Consider the following 14,759-nt stretch of genomic DNA (forward strand, 5'->3'; position numbering starts at 1 on the left):
GAGAAGGGAGAACAGAGCACCACACAGTAGTATTTGACACATATATGACTGTGTAGTAGATGGAGGCACTATTAAATTTGGAAGCAGCCTTACCAAGTAAGTGGCTTGTGAGGAGAACCTCACCACAATGGATCACCACAAGTGATGCTGTAGTACGGGTTCAACAACCTTTTGGACCAGTGGGTACATTTCAAATTTTGAGAAAGTGATATGGGTTCATTACAAAATGGCTGCTACGAGGGCATGGCGTAACAAAAAATTAGAGAGAGTATGTCATTGCTGCTCCCATGCACACACCTCCCAAAACCTGGTTTTGATTGTGGAGATACAACTATCAATGGCATACGAACCCTGTTTTCCCCAGTGTCAACCCTAAATCAAAGTCTGGCCTGCCATCCTGAACCCACTTATTTGCCAGTAAGCCCCCTTAAAGACAAAAAGACATACTGCTGAGTAGAGATGTATACCACAGTACTGTAAGTAAACTATACAGTGGATTCTTATGAGTGTCTCCTGCAGAACAGGAAGCATGCCAAAACCTCTTTGCAAAGTTTAAACATTTTACCTCTGCCATTTGGAGAAGGAGTTTTACAACATCTACCTGCACTTATTGTGTAGTAGTATTTTCATCAAACAACTTCTAGGGATCTCAGATGAACCCACCACAGAAAAGATGTATCCTGATAGCCAAAAAAGGAAGGAGAAAGGCCAGAGAATCCTAAATATGTTTCTGCTTGCTCCTGATCAGTGCCTGCTATATACTGTATGCATAGCAACGCGTGTATAAATTATCCTGTCAATTATGAATAGTTTCTAACTGAAATGAATCATCACTTATATTGCTTTGCTATAGTCTGCTTCCCTCCCTGCCAGGGAAGAAGGGGTGAATGAAGATCTACTTGAGCAACAAGGTGAGGAAGAAAGATCTACATTGGGATCTTCTGCTCCTGCGGATCTTGTTGCCTGAGGCAGTTGCTTCACCTTGCCTCACTGGTGGGCCAGTCATGCAACATTAATAAAATGGAGCATATTGTTGTGTTTGTATCCCAAATGCAGAAAATATACACAGAATGCATGATAGCAGGAGCAGGTGATGCAAAAGGAATACCCTGGAGGAACATACACATGTGCAACAGAGATGCATTTGATGAAGTACTCACAAGCATGTTCTCATCTAACAAGAATGCTTTGTATTTTTTTAATTGTCTTAAGTTGACAAAGAAAAACAAAAACAAGATATTGAAAAGTGGGGGACCCACACTGGCAGCTCACATTGAGAATACAATACCTATCAGTACTTTCATCTGAAATCAAACATATGAGTCGATAGAAGCCCTCCAGATGTTCAGATCCATGCTAGATTGGCTTTATTATTATTATTATTATTATTATTATTATTATTATTAAGGTGAAGTCTTCACTGCGTGGAGGACGGTGGGCGTTTATCTTTCCAGGCTCGAGGCATAACGTGTAACAGGAATGTTAATGTGTAGTTTATAATATGCAACTGTATATAGGGCTTCAGCACGCCCGAAGCACAATGCACACGCTGGCGCTGGCTACTGTACATGCACTCTGGAAAGGAGATGCGCCCGCTGCGCTTGCAAGAGTCTGCAAGCAACAGATCACACGGTCCACTTCGGGAGGAAAAGAAGAAGAAAGCTCCTCCCTGTTCCTGCCGACGCCGCCACTGCCACTAATTAGCCCGGGTCGTTTTACATCGCAGCAGGGTGGAATGTTGGGCGCGCGCTCGACAGAGAGAGAATACCGTGGCCTCCCACCCCCCACCCCCACTCCTCGTCACGTGCGCCTCACCTCTTCCCTCCCCCGCTAGTTGGTGGCTTCGTCGCGCAAGAGAGCGAGGGGGCGCGAGAGCGGGAATTTCCGCCGGGCGCGCGCGCTCGCTCGCGTGCGTCACCCCCCCCCCGCCGCCTCCCTCCTCCTCCGGCGCCGCGCGCTGGCTGCGTTTCCAGCCCATTCAGTTCATTCAACCGCCGCCTCGAGCGCCCGGTGGCTGGTCCTCGCCCTCGCCAAAGCCTCTCTCGCTCTCCTGCCTCCATCCCACGGAGGGCGGACAGTCAAGGTAGGCAAGGAGGGGCAGCCCCCCTGACCACCTCACTAAGGCAGCCTCGGGGGACTTGGCGGCTTCGAGGGGCCACCACGTCCCTGCCGCCCCCCCCCCCCCAATTCCTCTCCAGCTCCGCGTCTGGTCCTAAGGAGGCTCTGCTGCTGCTGCTGCTGCTGCTGCATCCTTCCTTCCCCCGCGCGCACCACGCGCCCCTTCCCAGCGTCGCCTTCGCGCCCGGGTCCCTCACCCCAACCAGACGCCGGAGGAGCTCAGGTCTCGCGGCTGCCTCCACAGCTGCGCACGGAGGAGGAGGAGGGAGTCCCGCCGAGGTCACAGGGCGCAGCCGCGCGCCTCTCCTCTCTTTCTGGTCCCCACCCCCTCCCCCTGCTTCCAGATAGATGGTGAGGGAGAAGCCCGTTTCCCTTGGCCCTCGCCAGCCCTGTTTGTCTGTTTGCTTGCTTGCCAGTGTATCGGGGAAAAGGAAGCTGGTGGTAGGAGGTGACCCACGATCAATGCCGGCTGTGGTGCCTTCCAGCAGAGAGGGAGGGGTGGGGGTGTAATCTTCCACTGTTTGTAGCATAACTGCATGCGGTTATGTGCGGGGTTTTTTATTGTCATCAGGGCAGTGTTTACTCAAGAGCAGCCACTGAAAGCAAGCATGCAGGTTTAGCGGCCCCTGATTGCAATCCTTTACACAGGGTTTCAGCCCATTGACTTCAATGGGATGTAAAGTAAAACTGAGTGTCTGGCTGTTGGTTTTCTTGAATTCATGTGCTTTGGTTGCCTGGGTTCTGGATGTAGCTGTCTGCTCTCTGATTCAAACCTATGGTTGTAGTGCCTGTGATGCATGTAGCTCAGTGGGTTGTTAATGCTTCTGTGACCATTAATGTATGTTGTGAGCTGGGGCTCTTGTTGAACTGCAGTCATTGAATGAATGAATGACTGAATGAATACATAATGTTGAAATCATGCTGAAGTCTTGGTTGAGATTACCATGAAAGCTTTACACATTATTTATGAATTTGCAACCGCTATCATGTGCTAAGACTTAATCGTACTATACCAAAGGCCTAGCAAATCTTCTAAAATCTTATGCTGTTAAGTCTAAAACAGCATTTTTAAAAATAAAAAAGTAGAACCATGTGTTTTAGTCTGAGATGTTGTAAATATTGACATATTTTATGACTTTCTTTAGCAATGGCGTATATTAAGGAAAACTGTCTGATATGTTTACACACAGTGTTAGGTCATGTTTTACTTTTACTTTTACTTCTGATAATAGGAGGTACAGCCACATATCTATATGAAGGTACTCTGGGTTCTCTGCCTGACTGCCAGAGCAATCCAAACACATGGCAGGTAGCAATGGAGCAGTGTAGCTACTGCCGCATCCAGGGCCCCATCATTCAAGTTGGCCTAGGTAGAATATGGAGGGGGAGTCACAAACTGTTCCAGGCTACGCCAACCTGGACTTGATGTAGCAATCTGGCCTGAATTGGACCCGGTGCCATCAAGTGATAATAGTGGAGCTGGCTTGGGATTCAGTGGCCCCCAGGCTGGCTGAGCCCTTTCTCTGGGGCACTCTGTTTTGGAACATTCCACAGACTACCATTGGTAGAAAGCTTTCCAACAGGTGGAACAGAGATATTTATGCCAGCTGAGTAAGGCTATTGTCACTTCTTGGGCAGAGCCTGATGGAGCTGGTCTAGTCTGGGCTTTCACCCCCCTGTAGTGGATTGCAGATTTGGGTTAGTACATTACTTACTCATGGGGGGAGGGGAATTGACATTTAGGATCCTTTCTAATGAGCTAAAGCTCCCAAATTTGATATATATGTAGAATAAGACATCCTGATTACTAAAAATATCTGAAAAGGGAACACTTGTACACCTCTCTCTGAAAACTGGAGGCTAAAAATGCACCCCAGATTGTTAAGGTATTTCCAGACAACCTGAAAAGGTAGAATTTGGCACACAGATAGCCTGAGGTATTTGAATTACTTGGAAAGTCTAATAAAAAGATATTTGCACAACTCTTCCTAAAAAGAGAGACAGTGAGTGTGTCACCAGATAGTTAAAGCATTAACAGCATGGGGGGGTCTTCTTAAAAAGGTATATAATGCTCAGAACACCTCATGAATACAAAAACCTGAAAATGAAAACATACACCTACTATTCAAAATAGGATATAAAGTTTGCCTTCTAATAGGGACCAACATTTTAACAAATTCAGTCTGCATATGCACCTTGGAGCTGTGGAACTTCCATTGCTTCTTCAGGTTCGATTTGGGAAAGTTCAACAAAACACACCTGTACTTGCACAGTCAAAACATAATTTGTGAGTACTTTAAAGTCCATTCGTTGGTTCTTTGTGCCACCATGTTGCCAACAACCTGGCCTTTCTGCAGCACTTCTTTACAGTCAGTCTCACAAGTTCCTGTTGTGAGGTTTGAGTTTCTGATTGCAATAAAAGGTGGTTAAGTGAATTTTTCTGTGCTATCTTAAAGGTAAAGGTAAAGGTACCCCTGCCCGTACGGGCCAGTCGTGTCCGACTCTAGGGTTGTGCGCCCATCTCACTTAAGAGGCCGGGGGCCAGCGCTGTCCGGAGACACTTCCGGGTCACGTGGCCAGCGTGACGAAGCTGCTCTGGCGAGCCAGCACCAGCGCAGCACACGGAAACGCCGTTTACCTTCCCGCTATAAAGCGGTACCTATTTATCTACTTGCACTTAAGGGTGCTTTTGAACTGCTAGGTGGGCAGGAGCCAGGACCGAACGACGGGAGCTCACCCCGCCGCGGGGATTCGAACCGCCGACCATGCGATTGGCAAGCCCTAGGCGCTGAGGTTTTACCCACAGCACCACCCGCATCCCATTTTGTGCTATCTTAGGCAGAAGTTAATCCTATTGAATTCAGTGAGACTTACTGACAAATGAGAGTGTGTAGGATAATGAACTTACTGGTTTGTAAAATTTCCATCATGCCTGTTGCCATAAAGTAGTCTCAAAGTGACTTACAATAGTAATGGAATTGCCCCATTATCAGTCTTAGGATACTTTGATGAAGACACATTGCATTATTTTCAGCACAACATTGTCTGATGCTTGTTAAGAATATAAGACTTGTCTTCTTGAATCAGATTAAATTTCCATCTTATCTTGCACTCTGTCTTTAGCATTGCAGTGATGCTGAATGAAAGACACATACCCTATTGTCCTTCCCTCCCCCTATGTTTGGTAATCAAATGTACATTGCCCCTGGATAATAAATTTTCATTCTTGGTTATTGTTAGTGAACTTCTGTGAGAAATGATGCTGATTAGTAGAGTTCTCTCTGTTATCTCTAGGATATGGACACAGGGATTGGAAGTCCCAATACAAGCTGGAGTTTCAGAAATCTTAAGCACTCATTACTGCTGATGTAAGGCTGCCTGTTGATCAGTTCTTCATTATGAAGGGCTGAAACAGATATGTTATTCTCACAGTTAGTAATTCCCACCTCATGACTTCCATTAAAAAAAACAAAAACCACATAGTTGCTAATTATATAAGTAAAATCACATTTACTTTGGTGCTTTTGCGGATCAGAGATATAAAACTTTGTTTATTTCTTGAGTCCTAAAGAGGAGAGAAACCATTTAAGGCTACACAGTAAAAGGATGCACATTGGTTAGCTCTTTTTAGATGAAATACTAGTAGGACAAAACACACAAGGATTTAGTCAGTAAGGCAAAAGAAATTTCAAAGCGCATGTGCATCTACTTTATTTGTCCTGTGATCTTAAATTGTGCTTGATTAGTTCTATTACAATACCCAAATGCAAGCTCATGTTTATAGAATATGGCTTGATTGCTGACTTCAGACAATCTGGTTGTCATAGTTCTCCAACAGGCACACAGAGACTGCAATCCTGTGAACCCTTCATATGGGGTAAGCAGTATTGACCACATTGGAATTCTGAGTAAAGATGCATAGGATCACATATTAGTCTGCAACACCCCCAAGCTCCTGGAAAATAGTAAGAGGAGAGATTTGGGAGAGCTAACTTAAGAAATTACGCATTTTGGAAGCCTCCCATATAAGAGCTGCCATGATTCTTGCCACCTGAATCTGAACCTATGGAGGCCTTGGATGTCATGACCTTATGGGACGAAATGGGGTGGCCACCATAGTATGGCATAGGTATATCACAATATATGTGCTTTGGTGCAGTGGTAGAATACTCTTTCCCATGGTATCTGATCCTGGATAACCCACCAGTTGCCTTGCTAGAAAACTGGTTGACATGGGGATTGGATGAGATACTTCCCACAAGTAAAAACAGTTAATTCAGGGTAGGAGATGGAACATCATAAACACAGACCTCCTAAAAATATGTTTAGACAAGATCCTTTCTCTGGACATTAACATGGCTTCAGAAGCAGTGGACTCTGGGATGCCTGCCATATCCATATGAACATTGGCTTCCTGAGCTTCATGACAGAAAAAGAGAAGGGTTAGTGGAAACAACTAGAAAACATATACCAAGAATTTACATGAGGCTAGCATGTGTTGGGAGGTCAGCACCCCTGATGAGCTCAGATGTTGTCAATTGACTGTTGTCATGCAAAGGTATAAGCACCTGTGGAGATGCTGGCTTAGTTATGCCAGAAGGATGAGAATTAAACAGTTTGCTACACTGTGAGTGGGATGCAGGTGGCGCTGTGGGTTAAACCACAAAGCCTAGGACTTGCCAATCAGAAGGTCGGCAGTTCGAATCCCCATGATGGGGTGAGCTCCCGTTTCTCGGTCCCTGCTCCTGCCAACCTAGCAGTTCGAAAGCACGTCAGAGTGCAAGTAGATAAATAGGTACCGCTCCAGTGGGAAGGTAAGCGGCGTTTCCGTGCGTGGTTCACCAGAAGCGGCTTAGTCATGCTGGACACATGACCCAGAAGCTGTACGCCGGCTCCCTCGGCCAGTAAAGTGAGATGAGCGCCGCAACCCCAGAGTCATCCACAACTGGACCTAATGGTCAGGGGTCCCTTTACCTTTTACACTGTGAGTAAGTGAGGTGAGTCTGAATGGGAATGGATGATGCTAGGAGTCCTGCTGACTTCTGGTTTGTGCTCTCTCCCCATCTCCCTCCCTCTCTCTCTTCCCACTAATTCACCTCGCCTTCTGGGCACATTTACTTCACCCATCGCATTTGTCAAGAAAGTACAGCTGACAGATAGAGGAGATTAGATCTCTGGTGTTTATGGCACAATGAGATGGGATTACAAGGGTTAAAAATTAACATGTTTTGTTATTGAAAGCCCTTCTCAAGCTACATAGAAGTGAAATAATGAAATGTGCTCAAAACATGGGCTGAGCCAAACGTCTTCTAATAAAAGCTTTGGCATAAGAGGGACCTTTTGGGGGCCCTTCAATCTTTACTGGAAAAACCCTTACTATGGTTGTGCTCTACAGCCCCATTAGTTGCCATATTTTGTTTGAAAAATGAGCCCCTTTATCCTAATAACAGCTAATCAGATTTGGCTGTGTGATTATGATGATGTTGGTGGCAAATGAAGCTAGTTAAGAATGTGGGCATTGTTTGGTTTGCCTTTGGTGATGTCACAGGTGCCAAATCTGACTGGCTGTGAGATGTTACAAGGAAGGAGAAAAAGGAGATTTTTGAATTTTAAAAAATGGTGCTCAGCCAGTCAAGGCTGTGGAGAGGCAGCTCACACCGTAGTGCTGCTATCCACCAAATGCCAGATATATGGGCTTGTGGGTTGCTTGACATGTGTATCAGGAAGTGCACCTTTTCTCCGCGGTCCCTGAAAAAAATGTCCTTAACAATGTGTTGGGGTGTACACAAGTTATTGACCCTTTTCCCATGCATTACTTGAACCACCTAATTAGACCACAGAAGGGTTGGTTTGTTGTTTTTGTTTACATGCTGCATTTGTTTATTTTGTGCTATCACAGTGATAACAGCAATCTACTTGCACACTCAGCATCCTTGTGAGATACCCTGGCAATACCTTGAGGTTCTTTTGTTTTGCCTTTCTGGTACAGCAAAGCAGTAATAATGTTCAAAATGTATTAGCAGTGGTAAATAGCACGGAATCCTTCCCCCGACTGCAAATTATGGTGAAATTATCATAGTGATATTAAGCAACTTTATTTAAAACACTTCAGTGTTTCGTGCTGTTTAGTGTTCTGTTGCTTGGTTTTATTGTGTGCACCTGCTTTTTCCTATGTAACCTACCCTTGGAACACCTGGTGATTAAGGGCGGGAAAGAAATAGTATTAAATAAAGGAACAAATACCTTGACTAGGGTTTATTATAGACAGAGGAACTAGCTGAAATAGGTGGACAATGACAGGAAATTTTCAATGTTTTCAAGAATTGTAACAACATTGCAAAAAAAAAAAGAAAGGAAGAAGTTTCTTTTGGACTGCTGCTTGTAAGATGGTAACAAAGAAATAGCTTAAAGTATTCAAATTTCATGCAAGTGAATCTACATGTATCTGCAATGTTCTGTAACACTACCATCAGCAGCATATACAAGAAGAAAGCTAGAAAGAAAAGGAAGACTTGTGTTTTTTTTAACAAGGATTAAGAAATATACAAACTTTCTAGGTTTTAGTCTGAAGCAACTTTTTGGACATCTGAACACCTGGGATATGAGAGAGTTTTCCTATTACAGTGGTACCTCGGGTTAAGTACTTAATTCGTTCCGGAGGTCCGTTCTTAACCTGAAACTGTTCTTAACCTGAAACACCACTTTAGCTAATGGGGCCTCCCACTGCTGCCGCACCACCAGAGCATGATTTCTGTTCTCATCCTGAAGCAAAGTTCTTAACCCGAGGTACTATTTATGGGTGAGCGGAGTCTGTAACCTGAAGTGTATGTAACCCGAGGTACCACTGTATTGACAAGGGCTTTGTATTATGAGAATACAAAAATGAAATTGTTTATACCAGTCTGGTATTTTACCACTCGCCTAGTCGCAGTAGGCAACAAGGAAGCCACAACGCTTCATTTCTGTGCTGGTGCAGAGGAAGCAAAGGGCACTCCCTCACACCTGTTGCAGAAACACAAGGCACTGCCAGAAGAGGAGCAGAGTGTTGTGTCTCTTCTGGCAGCCCGCAGGCCACTCACCTACATATACCGTATTTTTTGCTCTATAAGACTCACTTTTTCCCTCCTAAGAAGTAAGGGGAAATGTGTGTGCGTCTTATGGAGCGAATGCAGGCTGCACAGCTATCACAGAAGCCAGAACAGCAAGAGGGATCACTGCTTTCGCTGCGCAGCGATCCCTCTTGCTGTTCTGGCTTCTGAGATTCAGAATATTTTTTTTCTTGTTTTCCTCCTCCAAAAACTAGGTGTGTCTTGTGGTCTGGTGCGTCTTATAGAGCGAAAAATACGGTAATTCATTTGCTACAGCAACCAGGTCAAAGACGAGTGATACATGCAAGGCAGGTTCTCTTCTAGACTCCACTGCCTACCTTTCCTTTTGTCTGCTTCTTTCCTTCACCTTCATCCCAGCCCCCTTCAGTTAGGTATCTGAGCTCATACCTTGCATTTTGTGACTGGATTGATTGATCTGTGATTCCATCCCAGTGCTCCACTCTTGCTCTTATTCCAGCTGCACTGTGCATAGCAGCTGACAGCAGTTGACCTATCCTTTACAGTGTGGACACACCCATGGCCATGCACCCTGCTCCCACGTTTGGACTATGGGCCAGATATGAAAAACAAAAGCTAACACGAAACCAGGTAGAATAATGTCTGGGGGAAGGCAGAGAAAGCTGTGGGCGCACAGAAAGAAAACCACCTTCTTCCTGTTAGCCTGTGTTATGTCCTGAAGTGAGCAAGCATGCATCTCCGGCTTTCACCTGCCCACTTACGGAATGCAGTCTGTAAATTCAGAAACAGGCATGTGCTAAGCAGGCCTGGGATTAAGTCAGATAGGAGAAATCACATGGTCAATAGAATGAAACTAATATCATGTGACTCGGAATGCAACATCATTGCCTATCACTGTAAACAGAGTGTGCCTGGTTATCTCTAGCAGTGAAGGACAGCTGGGAAAGCCCATATAGTAAAGATACCACACACGGGCTTTCTTGAGATTAGTTGTTTTTAAACTGCACCAGTATTCTGTAAGAAAGCTGAGGAAACATTTTCAAACCTTTTTATTGTAGAAAGGAATACAAGTAGCAGTCTGTTCTTATGTTAAGTGGTGCTTTAACATTGAATAAGCATTTAGGTTTTTGACATATATATATATATACTGGTTTACTAAAATAAAATAAAAATATTATTGTGGCTTAGAGTCAGTTTGTAACTCTTATTCCATTATCCAATGGCTTCATCAGAGTGTTGTAAATTCTGCCATGGTACAACAATATCAACTGCATATATGTATGTATGTGTATATATATATATATATATATATATATATATATATATATATATATGTATATATGCTTTATTGGTTAGCAATTTATGTATGCTTGCTCTGCTACTTGCTGCATATTTAACTATTACTTCACCCTAGCTTTTCATTACTTGAAGTTCCATAAAAGCACTTAATATGGAATGCCATTTTAATCATCTGAAAATGGAATTTTGCTTATTTTATGCAGTACTCACATTCAAAGTAACCAGTTATGTACAACAATCCAAGCTGGTTATTAGGTCATTTTAGAAACTGACTACTGAAATACCATCAGATAAAAGAACAAAACTAGAACAGTAATAAATATCTAGTTCATATAACTGGAACCAAAATTTTAAGGACTGGGCTACAGGATCATACCATCCTCCCATCTTCTGTCTATTTTCCCCTGCCCTCCTTCCTGGTTTCATCATTAGATGCTCCTAAACTTAGTAGTTCACACATGTATGTAGTTTTCTGGATTCATCTACACTTCATAAGTAAACACTTGCTGATAGGCAACTGAACGTTTGAGCTATAGAGATTTATAAGTGATGTTTATCAATTCCTAGAACTGTGGAAGCTGGAAACTGATGTACTGAATATGGCATATAAAGATAAGCTGTGTGTAGGGATCATGGTCTAGAAAAGCTTCTTACACTCTTATGCTAGTGACTTGGAGAACTTTGGAATTTTCTTATGTGCAATCTTGGCTACCTTTTACTTTTTGTCTAAATTTTGATTAATTGTTTCAATCAATTTCTTCTTTGCAGCCTTAAATAATGAATTACGTGGGGCAGCTTGCAGGCCAAGTTCTGGTGACTGTTAAGGAACTATACAAAGGAATCAATCAGGCGACGCTCTCAGGATGCATTGATGTAATTGTAGTTCGGCAACAAGATGGCACATACCTTTGCTCCCCATTCCATGTCCGATTTGGAAAGCTTGGTGTCTTACGTTCGAAGGAGAAAGTTGTGAGTATCATGAATGTTGGGGACCTTGTAATGAAAACTATTCTGCAGTTTCGTCTATATAAATCTATTTTTGGAAGGGGGAAGAAAGCTGTAAAGGGGAATGGATGCATTTGAGATTTGATACAGGATGACTTGATTTAAATCAAATTTCCTACTGATACTGCATTTCTCAAACAATGGTGCAGATCTGAAATCTAAGCCACTATAATTTATGACTAAATAGAGTATTATTAACCTTGTTGTTTCGTTAGTACAACAAAGACTTGCATCTCTTGTTGCGTGCTATATATTTTGCATGCATTTCTCTTTTTAACCTACAGAGGAGGGGGATGTCTTTAAACTATTGTAGGGCTGATCTTATGACTAGCAGCCATGAGAGTTTGTGAGGTTAAGTATGAAAATATAGGAACTGTTGACAGCAAATGCCATACACTCATTTGGATTTTGTCTGTCTGAATCTACTGTTACTCAATTTCACTGGGAAACCAGTGCCTTCATAGTAATGGGAGTTCTAGTAGAGAGGGAGGAAAACTTTTCTGTCCACTTTCTCTACACTATGCACAGTTTTATAAACCTCTCTCCCATGCTTCTCCTTTGCCATTTTTCTAAAATAAAAAGCTTCAAATAGTCAACTTTCCTCAGACCCCTGATAATGTTAGTTGCTCCTTTCTTCATCTTGTCCAGCTGTACAAAATCATCCTTCAGAAGAGAAAACCACAACTGTGCACGGCATTCCAAGTGTGGCCACACCATATATTTATACAAAGGCATTATGATACTGGCAGTTTGATTTTCAGCCTCTCTTTTTTAATAATCTCTAGCTTTGGTGGGTTTTATTGGGGGTATGGAAACTTCTCACTCAGCAGACATGAGTGGATGGTTTCACTGAGCTATCCATAATGATCCCTGGTTTTCTTGGTTAGTTGCTGCTAGTTCTGGCATAAAATGAATGAATCTCCTTAGTCATGTTTAGGAACTCTAGTGAAATGAACAATGAGTCAGTGCTGTTGTTCCGGATGAGCTACTCAGGAAGGTGACAAGGAATGAGTGCTTTGTCATAGATTCAGCATTAGGTGACTCTGTCCCTGCAGATCACATTTGGCTTTGGGCAGCTAGGTTGCAGCTGGGCCAAACAGCTGCTGATACATGATACAGCAATAGTCACAAACCTGGATTACTTTAAAAGTCATGGATTTAAAATTCATGGAGGATAAGGCTTCCAGTAGCTATTAGACATGATTGCTGTGTGCTACCTCCAGCATCCAAGACTGCATGCCTCTGCATACCAGTATCACAAGTAGGGAGAGTGCTTTTGCTCTCATGTCCTACTTAATAGACTTACCGTAGGCATCTAGCTGGCCACTGTGAGAACAGCAAGCTTGTCTGGATGGGGCTTGACCTTACCCAGCAGAACTCTTCTTAACTTCATTCTTGGCCACTGGTTCATATGAGGTATGATGCAACCTGCTTCTTTCTCACCTCTCTCTCTCAGCTTTGATGAAGGAAGTGGCTGCAGTTTCTCTTTCCTGCCTTTCTCAGTCTCTGTAACATGTGTTGGTTTATGCTAGTGGGGTTGTTACCTTCTTCCAACTTCACAAAGTTTAGATCACAGGTAATGTATGCTCTGATCAAAGTGGATAGCCAAGTACTAGAGAGTATGTCGACCATTCAGTCTTTACCCATTTGTCTCAAAGTTTAGAGGGGTGGGGATGGATAATGTAAAGAGGCAAAATATATTTTAATTTTTGTGTGTATTTTTATTTTCAAATGCTGAAAGGGTATTGTGTGTTCCACAGATTGATATTGAAATTAACGGAGAAGCAGTTGATCTTCATATGAAACTGGGTGATAATGGAGAAGCTTTCTTTGTGCAAGAAACAGAAGAAAAATTTGTAAGTAGCATAATTTAACATCCATGTCTATTCTGACATTCTGTTGTACATATTTTATGTAGTAGGGAGGAAATTGTGTATTGGGAAATGAGGATTTCATATAATTACGCATTTTGAATTTAGGAGCCAGGTGTTTCTTTTCCTTACTTTTTGGACGTACATGAGTGAATACTGACATTCATATCTAAGTGACAATGAAAAGTCTTAGGTATGTCTGTTGAGTTTCTGAACATCACAAAATGGATCTGGAATTACCTGCATTTACATGGGAATTTATACATTCACTGTGATTTCAATATACTATATACTAAATTCCAATAAAATTCCAATATAGTGAATATTGTAATAGTTTAGTAGTGCATACATAATGTATGTAACTGTTATTCTTGCCCAAATCGTTTTTTTAGGAAAGAGTTCCTGCACATCTTGCAACATCCCCAATACCTACAGAAGACCAGTTCTTCAGAGAAACTGATGATCACTTGCTGAAATCGGGTGACAATGAACGGATGTGTCTGAGCTCAGAAATACTACAGATTGTGGAAGCAGAGCCTTTTTTCCCCTCTGGGTCAGTGAAGAAGAAAAAGCGAAGGAAAAGAAAATGTAAACAAGATGCCAAGAAGGAAGATCAGATCTCTGCTCCTGGAACTGAAGAAGGCTTTGAAATGGAAATTAGCTCAGATGATGAGAGGAGTATTCTGCCTCTGAGGTAAACTTTTTAAAACTACCTTCTTATTTGGCTAACCTGTTGCAATATAAAAAGCTCAGTAATTGTATCTGTTTTATATTTGGCAACAGTGCGAAATCCTACCAGGAAAAAAATCCCCCACTTGTTTAAATATTCAACTACTTGATATTTGGAAATTCAGATTTGGAGTTTGTAATAACTTATATCTACTTATAAATCAGAAAAGCAGACAATAAACTAGGGGGTGGTCTTTAGTAAGAAATATGCTGATATGGCAACTGAATGTTCTAGTCACACAGTCAGGCACTGATAATTACCCTTCGGGTTGTATTTCTAATGTTAAATAAGAAAAGCAAATACCTGCAATAAATATATAATTTTAACCTATATCTAAATTGCATTGCATAAGTTTTTAATTTGTAAAGCATTACTTTTGAGAACACTTAAACCCCATTTCTCAATCGGAAAATGTTTCATGTATTGTAGTTGCTGGAGACTTTCTAATTTGTAAGTCATTAAATATGTTTGCAATTTTTTTCCTGAGCAAGTCTTGGTTGTGGTGTACGAGTGCATGCACACATGCAACAAACTAGATAATCATGAAGGGTGAGACCCACAAAGAAAACACAGTCTGTCATATGGATAGGGAAGTGAATGTGATCTAGTTCTCATGGTTTTCTATCCAGCCTCCATCATAACATACTACATACTATTACACATACTATT

At 42.4% G+C, this 14,759-nt stretch overlaps 1 protein-coding gene and 1 long non-coding RNA gene across 2 annotated transcripts in view; one reads left to right on the forward strand and one right to left on the reverse strand.

Annotated features, from left to right (window-relative positions):
- The first annotated feature begins 1,836 nt into the window (after positions 1-1,836).
- LPIN2 (lipin 2) overlaps positions 1,837-14,759 on the forward strand; it is a 42,205-nt gene continuing 29,282 nt past the window's right edge. Inside the window, exons 1-4 of the mRNA XM_083622573.1 lie at positions 1,837-2,083; positions 11,253-11,453; positions 13,250-13,345; positions 13,753-14,054. Coding sequence (XP_083478699.1) covers positions 11,262-11,453; positions 13,250-13,345; positions 13,753-14,054 — 590 coding nt within the window. The 5' untranslated portion in view covers positions 1,837-2,083; positions 11,253-11,261. The remainder of the gene's footprint in view (positions 2,084-11,252; positions 11,454-13,249; positions 13,346-13,752; positions 14,055-14,759) is intronic.
- Positions 5,723-10,078, reverse strand: LOC310766466. Its single transcript, XR_014550174.1, has 3 exons — positions 9,615-10,078; positions 6,429-6,537; positions 5,723-6,073 (listed from the first exon to the last, which is right to left on the reverse strand). It is a non-coding gene; the product is annotated as an uncharacterized lncRNA (long non-coding RNA).

This window comes from Podarcis filfolensis (assembly GCF_964270895.1).
Source record: "Podarcis filfolensis genome assembly, chromosome: 7".
Classification (NCBI taxonomy): Eukaryota; Metazoa; Chordata; class Lepidosauria; order Squamata; family Lacertidae; genus Podarcis; species Podarcis filfolensis.